The 19594-nt window shown below is 37.5% G+C and overlaps 1 protein-coding gene across 3 annotated transcripts in view; it reads left to right on the top strand.

Annotated features, from left to right (window-relative positions):
• The window catches only part of LOC127835224 (5'-nucleotidase domain-containing protein 3-like), a 35595-nt gene extending 16368 nt beyond the window's left edge, over window positions 1-19227 (top strand). Inside the window, exons 10-18 of one of the 3 annotated variants that reach the window (XR_008028420.1) lie at window positions 347-448; window positions 2045-2129; window positions 4541-4627; window positions 5650-5703; window positions 7181-7267; window positions 8936-8956; window positions 12381-12445; window positions 15592-17348; window positions 17522-19227. Coding sequence is in view for 2 of the 3 variants with exons in the window: in XM_052361546.1 (XP_052217506.1) it covers window positions 347-448; window positions 2045-2129; window positions 4541-4627; window positions 5650-5703; window positions 7181-7267; window positions 8936-8956; window positions 12381-12445; window positions 15592-15838 (748 nt within the window). In the remaining variant the exon portion in view is untranslated. Of the gene's footprint in view, window positions 1-346; window positions 449-2044; window positions 2130-4540; window positions 4628-5649; window positions 5704-7180; window positions 7268-8935; window positions 8957-12380; window positions 12446-15591 lie in introns of all 3 variants that reach the window. The other 2 variants (XM_052361546.1, XM_052361547.1) reach the window with 2 other exon arrangements.
• Window positions 19228-19594: the final 367 nt, after the last annotated feature.

A 19594-nucleotide genomic window follows, 5' to 3' on the forward strand; every position in this document is an offset into this window, starting at 1 on the left:
CACATGCAAAAACCAGGTTCTTTCTTTAATTTGCTTTAATGTCAAGGTTACTTAATATAATTTCCATTTGTCAACTTTAGGTATTGAATCTTTATTAAATATGAAATCAAGAACAAAGTTTTGTGTAAGCCTATAAAACGTACCATTGCAAGGTATATGGAATTCTGCGTATTTCATTTGCCTTTGAAACTGTAATACATTCTGCAGCATTAGTTAATCAATATTCCTTTAAATCAGTAATTTTACTGATCAATATTTATTGTGCATGCCTTGTTTATAATCTTGCTCAAAGCACACAGTATCTTATCCATTCTGATATGCGCGATTCCCATGCCATATGTTGCAGTGATGCTGGTATGAAGTACATGGTGGGGCCAGGCTGGCAGGACCTCTTTGATGTTGTTGTTGTAGATGCCAGAAAGCCAAAGTTCTTCAATGAGGCTTCTGGGTAATTTAAATTCTGTCCATGCGTGTGCGTATGCTTCCATTCGTTGCTCTCTTCTGTGTGCAACTCTCCCATAAAATTTCGTTAGATTTTAACAGAATAATCTGAAAATTCTTCAGCAAAGATTGAAACATTGGCAAGGTCTCATGATTATCTTTTAAGGAATTCTTACCGTTTCTTGAAGGTAACATATAAAAGCCATTATATCCAACTCCTTCTTTTTTCATACCTTTTTTTGTAAAAATTTAAAATTTAACAGGAAAATTATCTCCTAGTACTACAGTGCATGATGTCAAGGTTTCTTGATTGCTTTTATATTAGTGCCCATGTTTAAAATAATGTACAAAAGCTTCTGTGCACAACTCCTCTGACATTTTGTGTCATTTTTTTGCCAAATTTAACAGATTATTTATCTGCGAGAGCTAAAGGGCATATTTTCAAGGTTTTGCAATGTTTCTATATAAAAAAAATACTCATTGTCTTTGTAATTGCAGTTTTTTCTATGTTTAATTTAAATTGGAAATTCTTACTTAACCCTTTTGGCAACAATTCATCCTTGGAGAGGGATACACTACTTGTTACATATTTTTGTGTTTGATAGGGTTTTAACCAGGTTTTCTGAAGGAAAAAACTGGTTATTAGATTGGCGAATGTCAGCGGGCGGGCGGGCTGGCGGGCGGAACAAGCTTGTCCAAGCCATAACTTTGTCGTTCATTGTGAGATTAAAAATCATTTGGCACAATTGTTCACCATCATTAGACGGTTTGTTGCACGAAAAAATCTCCAAGGTCAAGTTCACACTTTGAGTTCAAAGGTCAAAAATGGTCATAAATGAGCCTGTCCGGGCCATAACTATGTCATTCATTGTGAGATTTTAAAATCATTTAGCACATTTGTTCATCATCATTGGACGGTGTGTCGCACGAAAGAATTACGTCAATATCTCCAAGGTTAAGGTCGCCACGACTAAAAATAGATTTATTTTGAAACAAAGGGGGTTAATTATAAACAATCAGTTCAGTTTGAGTTGTCTCCCTTTATCAGACTTTTTTTTCAAATTGAAAACCTGGTTTTGTGACAATTTTGTCCCTTGTCTATATATAAAAAAAGCTGGGCAGTTTGTCTGGGGTTTGTTTGTTTGAAACCAAACTCTGTCACATGGTGTGAGTGTTTGTCATGAAATTATTTCTGTGGGGATTTTCTGTATACCTCTAATTCAGATGAGTAAGTTGTTTGTTGATGTGTCTTGTCTTTTGATATTGGTACGCCCCTTGGCTCAGCTAAGGAAAATTCTGAGTAGCTTAAACACCTGCCTTGATAACACCGAAAAACTTTTTTAAAGATCCTAGATCTAGTGGCTTTAATTGTTAATTTAGAGATTTTAGAGTGTTCACTTGTTATCTGGAAGAGCTATGTTTTTATATGCTTGGGATATTTATGTGCATAGTTTTCTATAAAAAATATATATTTTGAATTTTTATTGTTCTGCTATTGTTTATAAGAAACTTAAACCATTTTGAAAATTAATAATTTGTGTTTGCCTTTAACAGAGTGTTTACAATCGGTAAGTTCATCAAATGTTTTCTATACTGTTGGCAGGCGTCCGTTCCGTCTGTATGACCCACTGGAGTTGAGGACATTTGAGCGGGTGAAAATTCTGGAGAAAGGGAAAGTTTACCAACAGGTAAAAAGTCTACAGAAGCATTCTTTCCTATCCCTCGCCAAGGCTGAGGGATATAGTTTTTGTGTTGCCTGTGTGCCCATCTGTCACAAACTTTTCAAGGCTATATCTCAGACACTTAATACTTTACACTGCGGAGGAGTGCCATGCATAAGAACCATAATCATACACTTTTTAAGATAAGATTAATTGCCTTTTTTTGTATTCATATGATGTAACTTTTCAGGGCTATATCTCTTTATATAGTTATAATTAGTTCTGTACCCATCAAGATACACAATTTATTCTGCATGAGATATCAAAATAACACATTTGTTTGTATATGCTAAAAAATCTCATGAGATGTGATCTTAAACAGATAGAGAAGTCACTAGTTTAAAAATGGCCTATGATCAACTCTGATCAGGGTCATAGTATCAAATCAGATTACATTGTATTGCATCTAGACAAAGGGCAACCAATCCTGTCTTAATCTACTTCCTCATTGTGGTGATAGCTGGTGATTTTATGCAGAAAACACCCCACTATATTCAGATTGTTTGAGATCTTACCCCCCATTCACACATAGTCGCCGCTTCTGCTACGATCAAAGCGTGGCCAAAAACGAGGCCGATCGTGACAAATAGCAGGAGGAACGTTATGGAGTCTTCATAAGCGCAGTATGATTGCGGAAGGGTCTTCATGATCGGAGAGTCCTACGCTCTAGCCATGCTTATTTTGAACATGCTCAAAACAGACATAGCGGGATCGTGGTTAACAATATCCGATGTATATATATATATATATATATATATATATATATATATATATATATATATATATATATATATATATATATATATATATACAGTAAAACTGCGATAACTCGAGGACGCACTGGACTGACCTCAATGCTCGAGTAATCGCAAGTTTCGAGTAATCCATGGTATCATTTGTTTTCACTGTCTTGGTTGGTGATGCTTAACTTCTGACCGCAAACGCTTTATTTACATGTAAGACTGTGCTTGGAAAAGAAAAGGATTATTAAAAAAAATTGCTTAAGGTTACAGTATACTAAACTAAACAATAAGAATGAATGTTCATTCTTTTTTATACCATACAGTTTATCATAATTAGTGATTGCTGATAATCATTTAATATAATTAAAACGGTGTAGCTTTTATTTGCGTCTCAAAGGATGGCAATTTACTGTGTTTCTCAAACTGCAAACTAACTTCACACTTCACACACAGCGTTTGCTGCTTGATTGCCCTGTTTTCACAACTCACATATTTTTAGCACCGACCACACGAGAAAGTGTCCTCGAATAATTGCCAGTTAATTAGGTGTGAAATGCTTTTCAGGGACCAGCACACATCCTCGAGTTATCAAAAATCGCATGTTTGAGTTATTGCGGGTATTTTTATATAGAAATTAAAGGAAAATGTTAGGGACTTCCTTTCATGATCGAGTAATTGCCAGTTTTTGAGAAATCGCCAGCTCCAGTTATTGCAATTCTACTGTATATATATATATATATATATATAGGGGCATCGTAGTATGGTCGAAATAAAGACCATAATTTGCTCTAATTAGACTCCGATAAGCCTTGATCCACCACGATCCAAACCTTTTTCATATTGTGGCTTGATCTGGATGATCATCGTTAAGTCGCAGCTCTGTGAGAACGGGGGGTTAAGAAGGAATAAGAAAATCCAACTGTAGTTATGTCATTTGTGTCCAATGTGAACATCAACAATCAAATTGTGAAAGATAATTCATTCTATTGTGAGTGCAGTTTAAATATATTTGAGAATTTTACAGCAGCAGCAAATTGAAAAAATAGATTGTTCAATATCCTCAGTATTGTATGTAATTTGTGTGCACATTTGTACTGTTTATGATGATCATCTTGTGTTCAGAATGTTCCAGCTTGACTTCTTACTTAGGGAGCATTTAAACAGTTGCAAGAAGAAATTTTCTTTCCCTTGAAGAAACTAACTCAAGAGAAACTCGTTCAAGCAAAGCGTTTTGAGTCAATTAAGCTGATCTGTGGTCGAGTGGTTCCACTTTTGGCATAGAACTTTATGCTAGCAGCTTTGATGCCTTCCTTATCCCTAATCTAGTAACTCATTATTGCGTGAGATGCCAAGCTGTGATGCAGTGTACTAGTTTCTTCAGGAGGGACTTAGTCCGAGGGGTCATCTCTGTAATGGGGTGTTTCCTCTATCTTAATCTTATACCTGTTAGGCTGTTATCCAACTTACAAGTCTCAATGTGAGCAATGGCCATATGAAAGAGTATCCCATTGCTTTTATAAAGATGTACCATACACAAACTGCAATCAAGATTTAGGTTTAAACTATTATTAGTTATTAGTTGACTGCAAATCCACACTACAGACTAGACTACATGATTGTGTACACTTGTTTCAGGGCAATTTCAAGGACTTCCGCCACATGACTGGTTACTATGGCCCCAAGGTCTTGTATTTTGGTGACCATGTGTACTCAGACCTTGCAGTAAGTATGCATCATAGAGCAGCACATATGGCATGCTTTGTTTAAGTGTCCTTTTTTGAAAAACTATTTAGGTCGCCGTGGTGTAATGGATATGGTGTCCGCCTAGCGACCGGGAGGTCACGGGTTCGATCCCCACTGTGGGAGCGTTCTATAGATCTCACCCAAAGACACCAAGTACTGGTTTAAGGCCCAGGAAACGGACTCGAGAGCGTTTATATAAGTCTTAGGCTTTCGATGCAATCGAGCTTAAATAAATAGGTTTAAACTAAAAACTATTTAGCCAGTTAATAATGTAAAAAAAGTCATGACACTGTAATGACTGTATGAATCAAAGTCAATATCTTCACATTGTTAACCAAACAACATACTAGAGACTCAAAAGCAAGCTGTAACAAAATGCCTGTCCCATGTACTATGTTGTGTTTTTAAGAAAAGTTGACAGGTACAACAATTACTGCTTTGGAATGTTAATTTACCAATTCAGTTGGTAAACTGACAAGAGCACATGCATGACTGACAATTAAAACCCAGGTTTTCAATTTTACCTGTTAAATTAAACAAGTTTTTACCTCGGCTCTTTTCTGAGAAAACCCGAGGCATTGTCATAGCCAGCTCGTCGTGTCGTCCGCCGTCCGATGTCTGCCATCAGCTGTCCGCGTCGTGCTAAAACCTTGACATTTTGCTCTAAAATCAAAGTGCTTCAACCTACAACTTTGAAACTTCATTTGTAGATGTACCTTGATAAGTTCTACATGGCACACTCATTTTGGGGTCACAAGGTCAAGGTCACTGTGACCTAAAAAAAAAATAATCTGACAATCTTTCATTTATTCAAAACTGCCAAGCATTGGCACCCGTTATGAGGTGCTCTTGTTAAGTTTAGATACTATTTTACTAGTCATTACCGGCTTTAAGTCTGCAATAAAGGCTAATTACAGCCGTACTGGTTATTATTAGTCTGTTTGCTTCAATCCACTGTTCCTTGACATTGTTAACACTTGTTACTTTCTATCTGCTTTCAGGATCCCTCTCTCAAGCACAGCTGGCGTACTGGAGCCATCATTCCAGAACTGGAGGTGGGTGGGGATGATTTGTATGATAAATATTTATGCCCCCCTTCGAAGAAGAGGGGGTATATTGCTTTGCTCATGTCAGTCTGTCGGTCAGTCGGTCTGTCGGTCGGTCCGTCCACCAGGTGGTTGTCAGACGATTACTCAAGAACGCTTGGGCCTAGGATCATGAAACTTCATAGGTACATTGATCATGACTCACAGATGACCCCTATTGATTTTGAGGTCACTAGGTCAAAGGTCAAGGTCACTGTGACCCGAAATAGTAAAATGGTTTCTGGATGATAATTCAAGAACGCTTATGCCTAGGATCATGAAACTTCATAGGTAGATTGATCATGACTAGCAGATGACCCCTATTGATTTTCAGGTCACTAGGTCAAAAGTCAAGATCACGGTGACCCGAAATAGTAAAATGGTTTCCGGATGATAATTCAAGAACCCTTATGCCTAGGATCATGAAACTTGATAGGTAGATTGATCATGACTAGCAGATGACCCCTATTGATTTTCAGGTCACTAGGTCAAAGGTCAAGGTCACGATGACCCAAAATAGTAAAATGGTTTCCGGATGATAACTCAAGAACGCTTATGCCTAGGATCATGAAACTTCATAGGTACATCGATCATGACTGGCAAATGACCCCTATTGATTTTCAGGTCACTAGGTCAAAGGTCAAGGTCACAGTGACCCGAAATAGTAAAATGGTTTCCTGATGATAACTCAGGAAAGCTTATGGATAGGATCATGAAACTCCATAGGTACATTGACCATGACTCGCAAATGACCCCTATTGATTTTCAGGTCACTTGGTCAAAGGTCAAGGTCACAGAGACAAAAAACATATTTACAAAATTGCTGTCACTACAACTTTGAGCCCATATGGGGGGCATGCATGTTTTACAAACAGCCCTTGTTTATATTAAATATGTTTTTCTTTTATCATATAAGCCGCGTTCTGATAAAACTGGGCTTATTGCATGTGCGTAAAGTGTCATCCCAGATTAGCCTGTGAAGTCCACACAGGCTAATCAGGGACGACACTTTCCGCTTAAACTAGATTTTCGGTAAGGAGGGACGTCCTTGAAATTAAAAATACCATAAAAGCACAGGCTAATCTGGGACGACACTTTATGCACATGCATTTTGACCAGCTTTCACAGAACAAGACACATATTCTTAATGGAAATAAGTACCTGTAGGGGAAAACTGGCTTAATACATGTACTTGGCTGTGTTAACCCAGATGAGCTTGTGCTAGGATGGCATGACCGACTTCTTTGAATTCATGTTATAATAAGTATATCAATGTATTTTTTTAAATGGAAACATAAAACATTTTGTGATACTATTCATTTTTTAAACAAATTCAAATTTAACATAAATATCCATTTTCAACTTACACAATTATAATCATAAGTGAGTCCTTGAAAGTCAGCATGCTACTGGGAAAATTGTACCATATTGTCTGTCCATACTGTAGACTGAGGTAGAGGTGATATCGACCCCTGAGTACAAGGCCACTGTACGCTGGCTGCTGGTGCTCCAGAGACTCCTGGAGGAGATGCAGGTGAGAAGAGGAACCTTGTTCAGCTATGGGAAAACTGGGCTTAATGCATGTGGGTAAAGTGTCATCCTAGATAGACTATGTGAGCTTATCACTTTTATCAGGGACAACACTTTCCGCCTTTACTAAAATTTTCGTTAGATGAGACTGCCTTTAAATGAAAGAAAGCATAAAAGTGCAAACTGTTGTCCCTGATTAGCTTGTGTTTACTGCACAGGCTAATCTGGAAGTTCACTTTACACACATGCATTAAGCCCAGTTTTCCCAGAACGAGGTGTAGTGTGTTTTTAGTTTAGTTCATTTTGGCTGGATTGAATCAAAAGCTTTGGTGTGTTTGGAAAGATTCTGAGAACATTCCACTAGTGGGGATCAAAACGGACCTTCCAGTCACAAGGCTGTCACCATAGCCATAATGTTTACTTATGAACAGCCTTTTAAATGAAAAAGTCTGCAGTGTACATGACATTCATAGTGTATATCATGTAATCAGAAAATGCATGAGGGCAATCATTCATGATACTTTGAGAAATAGCATTGTACCTTAATGCATTATACAAAGAAAGCTTTGGGTGGAGTGGCATGTGGAAACTGTATAATGTTGTAAAACATGACTGGAATGGCTTTTGTGTAGAGCATACTGGTAGATATAACTTAGTTTGTTTGTGATTGTGCATTATTAACCAATTTATGCCTAGCGTCTAGAAAAAAGGTCTTGGCAAACAGCATGGACCCAGATGAGACGCCACGTGATGCGGTGTCTCATCAGGGTCTGCGCTGTTCGCTTAAAGGAATTTCTGTATGAAATATTCTAAATATAGAAATAAATATACTAGACATCCTTAATTTTTGAAATAAATTGATCCAATTTAGAAGGATGGGAGAGTCCACTAGGCATAAATGGGTTAATATTACAATCAAGTACATTTAAAACATTCTTTTACATACAGATGTAAAGGTTAACAATTCCCATTTTAAAATAAATTAGTTAGAAAAACTGAGTTGTCTGAAGTTAAAAATGACTCATATGCTACACATTTATCAAGATTATTTAAAAAAAATGCATTGACTGTAAAAAGAACAGTGGTTGTAAAATAAATTTCATAAACAGCGAATTACATTGAACCTGTAAATAAAAGCATGGTATAGCATTATTAGCTCAAACTTCATAATATGTGCGTTAAAGCTATACACAGGTTGGCAGGTCTGCAAATACGTCTTACCAAATTACCTAGGCTAACCATTAAATTTGCTTGTTTCAAATCCATTCATAGTTTCGATTCCAATTATATTTTAAATCTTAATATCTAAATATGTACGTGTTATGTAACCATACCTTACTTTCACAGATCTTGTTGATAACTGTGTTGTAATGTATTATATGAGCCTTGTTCTGAGAAAACTGGGCTTAATGCATGTGCGTAAAGTGTCGTCCCAGATTAGCCTGTGCAGTCCGCACATGCTAATCAGGGACGACACTTTCCGCCTAAACTTTATTTTCGGTAAAGAGGGACTTCCTTGAAACCAAAAATATCATAAAAGCAGAAAGTGTCGTCCCTGATTAGCCTGTGTGGACTGCACAGGCTAATCTGGGACGACACTTTACGCACATGCATTATGCCCAGTTGTTTTAGAACGCGGCTCATATTGCTCAACTATTTACTGTTATTTTAGGGTGCACAGAACAGCTGTCAGGTTGTTGTTTTTGATCACTCGTTTAAGTAACTTGCAGCCTTATCTAAAACTCTGAGGGTCAATTTTGTCCACTCTTTATAGTAGCTTGCAGTTTTATCTTGTGAGGATCAAGTTTGTCTGTATATGTTATTTATCTGAACACATTTGTAGTACATTCTTTGAGATTCATGAATATAGATGTTATATTATGTTTGGAAAACAATCTGAAAGTTTTCCTGTTTTTCCCATCTCTATGCTTGGTAACAAGTCAAATACTTTTGTTTATATCTATTGTAAAAGAAAAATGTTTCATCTTTTTTACTGCTCAAGTTATTACCTTTTTAGATTTAACTATTTTAAGGAGTATTTAATCACAAATTGGTGCAAATTCAGTAACATTAATTACTGTGATAATTTGTTAATGATTAATTTTTATTTTTATTTATTAAATTTTAAGTTGGGGCCAAAGATATGCACTTATAACCTTTAAATTCCTTTTGATAATTGGGTTAATTGACAATGTTCTGATGTGATATTATAACTTTACCTTCATGTTATACTATTCAGATCATTGTGCACAAAATGTTTGCAATGCAATGTAACAATGCATGCTATATGTTTGCAATGCAATGTAACAATGCATGCTATATGTTTGCAATGCAATGTAACAATGCATGCTATATGTTTGCAATGCAATATAACAATGCATGCTATATGCTACTTAACTAGACGTGTATTGTATTTCTGTATTTGTTTACAGTGGAATAAAATAATACACAGCATGAGGGCTGAGCGGGGTGTCAATTTTTCCAGATTATTCCTGAAATCCGGATTTCAGCTGACCAGGGTTGATTTTTAGATCAATGAAAATCCGATTAGATATTTTTTTTAGGAGGGGGGGGGTAGGGGAAATTCGTTTGAAAGCGCAATCAATTGAGAACGAAATTAATATATTTGTGAAAGCTTCAAAGTCTTTGTGCTCGGTACTGATTTTGCTCACTATTTTATTTATTTATTTCTGATTGGCTAGCCGATGGCTAGGGCATGAACGATAACTGACGCAAAATCTTCACTACTTTCACAGAAAGCTATCGCCCATCATATACAGTTACACCCTTAAAGGCCACATGCTTGTATAGGAAAAAGCTTCAAAATACCTCAGGCTTGAGCTGACCAAGGACATATCCTGGAAGCCACATATTCAAAGGGCATCAAAAAAGGCAACAGTTGGTTTCCTTTGGTTTCCTACGCAAGGACCTACGGATAGGAAACGAGGAGGTAAAAAGCGCAGCATACTTTTCCCTTGTTCAACCAAACATAGAGTACTGGGGCATTGTGTGGAGCCCATACCATAAGGAACAGATCCATGATCTGAAGATGGTACAAAGAGGAGCAGCCCGCTATGTGATGAACAGATACCACAACACCAGTGGCGTCACATAAATGCTGGACCACCAACAGTGGGAAACTCTAGAGTCCAGAAGGAACAAAGCTAAACTGACAATGGTCTGCAAGATGACCAACACCCTTGTGGACATGCCAGTAACCAAATACTTTTCCCCTGGCTCGAGCCAGACACTGGCTAACCACTCCAGAACCTGCATTCGTACCTGCCATTATCAACAGCTACTTCATACTATCGCCACAGCTTTTTTCCAAGTATTATCATCTCTTAGAACAACCTACCGGCCTCCATTGCTGAAGCCCCCGCTTGGTATCCTTCAAGCGGGGGCTAGCAACAACAAGATTCTAAATAAGTTGTCAGCACCAGCTACAAAGTTACTCCTAATGTAGTGTTTTTCCCAGGCCGTTTTAGCATGGCGCTGCGCCATGCCCTTTTTTTTAGCGCCACGCTGGCCTTTCAAAAGGCGGCTGCCCTGCCCTTTCATGAGCATCTGCTGTTTTTCGCGCCTTTATTGATATCATCTTAATTGCCCTTTGTCCAAACTACTTTGCCAACTAGTTTCAGAGTATGGCCCCAAGACCCTGTGTCAATATTTATCGATAATTTCAGTGGCTTATACCAAGCACACTAATTGGTTGGTAATCTGTACTTGTAACTTCGGAGAATTTTATTGAAAACCTAGATTTTCCTTGTGGAAAATGTGCATTTAATGGATTATACAGCAAATATCAAAACATTTTTTTCAGATTTAGATTATTAATTATTGAAGAAATTCTTATGTATTTTTATTAAACAAAATGCGAATCGCGTATTAGGCGGACATAAACGATTTTACGTTGCTATGTGCACCTGTAGCTTATATCATTTTAACAAGATGGCGGACATTACAGCAAATACAATGTGACTCTGCAAAAAATGGCAAATAACGATGTTTTTCATTTTTCGGCATTCAAATGATATGCACATTTTATTTCATGTGCAAAACAAAAACATTTTTCGGATTATCGTTTTTGGATACAGCATTTTTTGCCGATTTAATTTATTTTTACGTCCATGATAAACAAACCTATAATGATGAATACACAGGCGGTGATGTGGACGGTCTGATTGATAATATTTTGCAAAGTGTTCACCAGAAATTGCTGCTAGAAATACTATAAGATAGTACGATTAGAGAGGGCTCGAGGAGGGGGCATTGCCCTTTATCTCCGTTGGGGACCTGTGTTCCCAGATCCCCAGCCTAATTTTCCGGATTTTAAATTTTGGACAATTGACACCCCTGGGCTTAACTAATGCATCATTTTAATCCAGAAGATGATACAAATTTGCTTGAGGAGAGCATGTATGCATGTGCTTATGTCAACCTTTTACACAAATTAACTTGGACACGCCGTTTGCAGGAAGCAAATGTTTTCACCAAATATCTTCCTCAAAGAATTTCATTCAGGCTTTCTCAATGTCATAGTATTTTGTTTATTAAAGCTGTATACAGTGTCTTATATTTGTTATTTCTATTCATACCATTGCCAGTTATTATTACAGGTATATGCATTTACTCTAGCATGTCTTATAATTTGAAGAGGGCACAATTTGTATTGATCAAAAAGTACAACTTACAAAGCTTCAGACTTTAATTTGCTTGAAAGAATGAAATTTTGATAACAATTTGATATACAGGAGTACATGTACTATATTTCATGTTTGAGTGAATTCCGCAGTGGTTTGAACAAATAATTGTGTTGCATGACCTGAAATTCTTGATGACATATGATATGTATTGTGTTGTAAAGTCTTCCAAAAGACTGTGTTTTTATAAATATCTGTCTTGTATATGTTTTGCATTTTATTTGATTAGTCTAAAAGAATCACCGTCTTAATTAATGCTAGTTAAACACTGAAATAATATTTCAGTGTGGAAAGCTTCATTTAACATTCATTGACAAGAATACAATCTATTATGAATTTTCTGTTGTATGTACTACAGCTTTCTAAAAAGTACAATACATTAAGATTTTTATGTTTGTCTGTGTTTTGCTACAGGAGGCGGCAACAGAGGGAAGTTTGGACATGATACCTAGCCTGCTGGAAGAACGGGACGCCATAAGGTATGATTACCATAGAGACCTGTCAGGTATGGTTACCAGGGAGACCTGTCAGGTATGGTTCCCATAGAGACCTGTCAGGTATGGTTACCAGGGAGACCTGTCAGGTATGGTTACCATGGAGACATGTCAGGTATGGTTACCATAGAGACCTGTCAGGTATGGTTACCATGGAGACCTGTCAGGTATGGTTACCATAGAGTACAGTCACTTGTGATTACCATGGAGACCTGTCAGGTATGGTCTCCATAGAGACCTGTCAGGTGTGGTTACCATAGAGACCAGTCAGGCACAGTTACCATAGAGACCTGTCAGGTACGGTTACCATAGAGACCTTTCAGGTAAAGTTACCATAGACACCTGTCGTATATGGTTACCAAAAAGACATGTTAGGTACAGTTACCATAGAGACCTGTCAGGTACTGTAACCATAGAGACCTGTCAGGTACAGTTACAATAGAGATCTGTCAGGTACAGTTTCCATAGAGACCTGTTAGGTACAGTTACCATTAAGACCTGTCAGGTACTGTTACCATAGAGACACTGCCAGGTACGGTTACCATAAAGACCTGTATGGTACGGTTACCATAGAGACCTGTCAGGTACAGTTACAATAGAGACCTGTCTGGTACAGTTACCATAGAGACATGTCAGGTACAGTTACCATAGAGACCTGTCAGGTACAATAACTATAGAGACTGGTCAGAATGGTTTCCATAGAGACCTGTCAGGTATGGTTACCAAAAGGACATGTCAAGTACGTTTACTATAGAGGAATATCAGGTACGGTTACCATAGAGACCTGTCAGGATGGTATCCATAGAGCCCTGTCAGGCATGGTTACCATAACGACCTGTCAGGTATGGCTACAATAGAGACCTGTCAGGTACAGTTACCATAGAGACCAGTCAGGTATGGTTACCATAGAGACCTGTCAAGTATGGTTACCATAGAGACCTGTCAGGTATGGTTACCATAGAGACCTGTCAAGTACAGTTACCATAGAGACCTGTCAAGTATGGTTACCATAGAGACCTGTCAGGTATGGTTACCCAGAGAGACCTGTCAGGTAAAGTTACCATAGAGACCTGTCAGGTATGGTTACAATAGAGACCTGTCAGGTACAGTTACCATAGAGACCTGTCAGGTACAGTTACCATAGAGACCAGTCAGGTACGGCTACCATAAAGACAAGTCAGGTACGATTACTATAGAGACTGGTCAGAATGGTTACCATAGAGACCTGTCAGGTACGGTGACCATTAAGACATATCAGGTACGTTTACTATAGAGAAATGTCAGGTACGGTTCCCATAGAGACCTGTCAGGATGGTTACCAAAGAGACCTTTCAGGCATGGTTTCCATAGAGACCTGTCAAGTATGGTTACCATAGAGACCTGTCAGGTATGGTTATCCAGAGAGACCTGTCAGGTACAGTTACTATAGAAACCTGTCAGGTATGGTTACAATAGAGAACTGTCAGGTAAGGTTACCATAGAGACCTTTCAGGTATGGTTACCATAGAGAACTGCCAGGTGTGGTTACCATAGAGACCTGTCAGGTACAGTTACCATAGAGACCTTTCAGGTATGGTTACCATAGAGACTTGGCAGGAATGGTTACCATAGAGACCAGTCAGGTATGGTTACCATAGAGACCAGTCAGGTTTGGTTACCATAGAGACCAATCAGGTATGGTGTCCATGGAGACCTGTCAGGTATGGTTACCATAGAGACCTCTCAGGCATGGTTACTATAGAAACATGTCAGGTACGGTTACCATAGAGACTTGTCAGGTATGGTTACCATAGAAACCTGTCAGGTACAGTTACCATAGAGACCTTTCAGGTGTGTTACCATAGAGACCTGTCATGTATCAAAGGTTTTAACATGGAAATATGCATGTACAAAGGCATATAGCTTACAGTTATATCAGCTTAAAAAATGTTTACATGCACATTTGGATGTATCGTTCATCACAACTGTTTTTGTGTGTACTTCTACCATTCTTACTGAAGTCTCATTGAGTGATTCATAAAAATGTTTCTTAAAGGACCCGACCCCCAACAAATTATAATTTTATCATTTTGTCACAATATGGGTATTTGTTTCTCTGAATCTTCTCAAAAGTCAATGAAAAACATTTTCTTTACATCTGGAAATTATTTGGTCCATAAAAACTCCTAACAAACATTACCACTGATTAAAAAGGTCGGAATACAATGCAATCAGCATACTTGTCCAATAACCATATCTTTAATTGTATCCGATTGTCTTGCCCACATATAAAACAGCTTTCAATTACAGTTTACTTTCATTATATTGTTTATTATCATTTTTCCGTTTGTTTCATTATTTGTTTCGCACAAAAACCTGCATCTCACGCCAGAAGCTAATGATTAAGTTTTTTTAATCCTGGCTAAAAACACTATACTGTATTCAACACTAACTGAGCAGGCTTCATTGACCTTTTTCCAACTCAGAAGCGAAGTGAAAATGGCTATATGCAACCAGAGTAAAACCAGAACAAGCAGGCTGTTCAGTTTTTGTTCTGTTTCATGCTCATCATTATCTTAAGGAAATTAAGCCTTAATAACAGGATTTCATTAAGATAGGTCTTTTATTGTCCCCTACCAGTGAAACCGGAGGGGACTTATGGTTTGTGCTCTGTGTGTCTGATTGTGAGTCTGTCTGTCACACTTTTCTGGATCCTGCGATAACTTTAAAAGTTCTTCATTTTTTTTCATGAAACTTGGATCATGGACAGAGGGCAATATGACGATTATGCACGTCATTTCATTTTGTTCCTACATTAAGAATTCTGGTTGCTATGGCAACAAATAGACTTGAAATATTGCTGAAAATGGTGGATCCTGTGATAACTGTAAAAGTTCTAAATATTTTTTCATGAAACTTGAAACATGGATAGATGGCAGTATGGAGATTCCATTTTGTTCCTACGTGAAGAATTCTGGTTGCTATGGCAATAAATAGACTAGAAATATTGCTGAAAATGGTGGAGTTTCACCGGTAGGGGACCATATTGCTTGACAATAGTCTTGTTTAAATGATTTTATAAGGGACTGCAAACGGGTTGCAAACCACTTCTTAACGGTAAAGGGTAAACATCTTATATATCTTACCATTAGGACCAAGCTTAAGGGCCTGTGCAACGAGAGGTTTGGCAGCATGTTCCGTACACACCACAATCCGACGTACTTCACGCGTCGCATGGCCCGGTTTGCAGACATCTACACGTCCAAGCTGACCAACTTGCTCCAGTATTCAGACAAGCACACGTTCTACCCGCGTCGTACTCTGCTGCCACATGAGCCCTTCCCCTTCCATGACCCCACAAACCTTGTACAGGAGGTCGCTCAGAATAGGAAGGGATAGGCTGGGATTCTTTGATAGACTGGGATAGTGGGATTGTCTGTGATCGGTTTAGCTGGAATTGTGCGATGGACTGGGATCAGATAGGCTGGGACATATTGATATGGTAAATGTCAAGGCAAGAAAATTATTTAAAAAAAATGAAGTTGTTGTAATTTTTGTTGTGTGGTAACCTATTGTTCTTTAAATAATTATGAAAACTTCTAAGTTTTGTATTGTTACGATCACACAGACTTAAAGTTGTTCAAAACGAAGCAATTATTTTGACATGTATGAAATGTTTGGTAATGAAGTATTGGTACCCTGTCTAAGAAGACAGTGGTGGCCTACAGGAGATGAAATGCATTGTCGTACTACTTATATCCACATCCAACTGATTGGGGAATGGTGGTAAATGCTATTTTTGTCCCCTACCGGTGAAAACGGAGGGACTTGTGGTTTGTGCTCTGTCTGTCTGTCTGTCACACTTTTCTGGATCCTGCGATAACTTTAAAAGTTCTTCATATTTTTTCATGAAACTTGAAACATGGAAAGATGGCAATATGGAGATTATGCATGTAATTTCATTTTTTTCCTTATTATGTCAAGAATTCTGGTTGCCTATTGCAACAAAAAACTAGAAATATTAACGGAAGACTAAAAATATTGCTGAAAATAGTGGATGCTGCAATAACTTTAACAGTTCTTCATATTTTTAATGAAACTTGAAACATGGAAAGATGGCAATATGGAAATTATGCATGTAATTTCATTTTTTTTCCTTAGTATGTCAAGAATTCTGGTTGCTATTGCAACAAATACACTAGTAGAAATATTAACAAATAGACTAAAAATATTGCTGAAAATAGTGGATGCTGCAATAACTTTAACAGTTCTTCATATTTTTTCATGAAACTAGAAACATGGATAGATGGCAAAATGGAGATTACATGTATGCACATCATTTCATTTTGTTCCTACATCAAAAATTCTGGTTACAATGGCAACATATAGACTAGAAATATTTCTGACAATGGTTGAGTTTAACCATTAGGTGACTTATATTTCTTGGCAATAGTCTTGTTATTTTAAAATTTGTTTTTATTTTTCTTTTAAGCGAGTTCTTTCCAGTTAATATCAAACATGTACAAATATTGAATTAGACATTGAACTTTTATTCAACATTTTATGTCAGTTATAAAAGTTTAACACTATTTGGTGGAGTTTTACACACATTTTATACTAAAATCGATGCTAATTCAACTGTCATTTTAAGCTCATCTATTTTTTGAAAAAAAATTATGAGCTATTGTTATCACGTCGGCGTTGGCGTCGGCGTCCGGTTAAGTTTTGCGTTTAGGTCCACTTTTCTCAGAAAGTATCAATGCTATTGCATTCAAACTTGGTACACTTACTTACTATCATGAGGGGACTGGGCAGGCAAAGTTAGATAACTCTGGCGTGCATTTTGACAGAATTATGTGCCCTTTTTATACTTAGAAAATTGAAAATTTTGGTTAAGTTTTGTGTTTAGGTCCATTTTATTCCTTAAGTATCAAAGCTATTGCTTTCATACTTGCAACACTTACTAACTATCATAAGGGGACTGTGCAGGCAAATTTATGTAACTCTGACTGGCATTTTGACAGAATTATGTGTCCTTTTTATACTTAGAAAATTGAAAATTTGGTTAAGTTTTGTGTTTAGGTCCATTTTATTCCTACAGTATCAAAGCTATTGCTTTCATACTTGCAACACTTATTAACTATCATAAGGGGACTGTGCAGGCAAAGTTATGTAACTTTGACTGGCATTTGGACGGAATTATGGGCCCTTTATACTTAGAAAATTGAAAATTTGGTTAAGTTTTGTGTTTTGGTCCACTTTACCCCTAAAGTATCATAGATATTGCTTTCATACTTGGAACACTCGCAAACTATCATAAGGGTACAGTAAAAGGACACAGAGGCGTATTTAGGTGGGGGGCTAGGGGGCTAAAGCCCCCCCAGCTGGCTGGCTAGACACGATTTTAAATAAAAATGAGCCCCTTAGAGTTTCAATCCACTTGTGTATTTCCTGTCATATGTTCCTAATTAAGCCATAAACAGCTGTCGATTTGTGTGATTAGCCCCCAGGCATGTGTACAGACGATCTAACCTTTGTCAGCTAAAGTGCACGGTTCATTGACTGTAAGTAATAAACTGCGCTATTTGATTGGCTGAAGAAGATACATTCAACTAATGAAATTCATCCATACATTTAGTTATAGATAAATGTTTACAAATGGCTGCCGCTTGAGACTTGTGAAAAACAATATTTCAATTTGTAGCAATTAAAGAGTTTAGACGAACGCAATGGACAATCATAATTATTTTTTCGGTAATTTCTTTGATGAATTTAATTGGTATTAGCTCTTTAGAGTGATAATCCTTTTGAGTAACAAGTTATTGCCAGTGAAATTCAACTGCACACTTAATGAATGGCAATTATTTTGTTTTGTTTTGGTTTTCTTACAAATCCGGCTAACTGCTTTGATGTTCATCCATAGTTTTTAAAATTAAAAAAAGACTCAAAAAGGAAGAATAACTTTGCTATATGAAACTAAATCATTTTCTTAAAGCGTGACAACATCGAGGCAGCAACACCCGAATTAAACTACACAAGAAACCTAACGACTCCCTTTATTGACACTTTTGTGAACGAAATGGACCCCCAATTCAGTGATTTGCAGACTAATGCAGCCATGGGCTTGAAGTTTATACCTGAACAAATGTGCTCCTCTCCTGTCAGTGCTAGTGACCTTGAATGGTTCAATGATGATCTCCCTTCCCCTCAGTTCCTTCCTGCCGAGTTGCACTTTACCCCTGTGTGTCTGTCTGTCCGTGTGTCTGTCACACTTGATGTGTGAACTCAAGTTCTTATTTGTTTTACATGCACTTTTATCATGCAAAATGCTGATTAGATAGCAGGAAATCGCATCATTTCAAGGTGCCATTTCAAAAAAAAAAAGGGGACACCCCTCCCGCACCCTCCCCTGTTGAGCACCCCCTGTGAAAATTTTCTGGATACGCCTCTGGGACAAGTTGCATAACTCTGGTTGTCATTTTTACGGAATAATGGCCCTTTTTTGACTTAGTAACTTTGAATATATGGTTAAATTTTGTATTTCGATCCACTTTACTTCTAAATTATCAAGGCTATTGCTTTCAAAGTTCAAATACTTTCATGCTATCATGAGGTTACTGTACCTGGCAAGTTGAATTTTACCTTGACCTTTGAATGACCTTGACTCTCAAGGTCAAATTATTAAATTTTGCTAAAATTGCCATAACTTCTTTATTTATGATTAGATTTGATTAGATTTGATCGATACTTTGACAAAACTACTGTTACCTGACATACCACAATAGACTCCACCCAAACCATCCCTTGTAAACCCCCCCCCCCCCCCCCCCCCCCCCCCCCCCGAATCTCCCCCCCTATTTTTTTTATTTTTTTTTTAAGATCATCTCACAAATGACTACCACACCCTCACACTATACCCCTCCCCCACCCCCCACCCCCAATTTTATTTTTTTTTGAAACGGTTTAAAGAACACAAATATTTATTTTTATTATTTTATTATTGAAATACCATCCAACCATCGCACCCAAGAATCCCCTCCCCCCACCCACCCCCCCCCCCCCCCCCCCCCCCCCCACCCCCAAAATTTTTTTGTTTGTTTTTTTTTTTTTGCATTTTTTATTGGCATTTTTGGAAGATAATGTAATAAATGTGCA

Source organism: Dreissena polymorpha, chromosome 6 (genome assembly GCF_020536995.1).
Source record: "Dreissena polymorpha isolate Duluth1 chromosome 6, UMN_Dpol_1.0, whole genome shotgun sequence".
Classification (NCBI taxonomy): Eukaryota; Metazoa; Mollusca; class Bivalvia; order Myida; family Dreissenidae; genus Dreissena; species Dreissena polymorpha.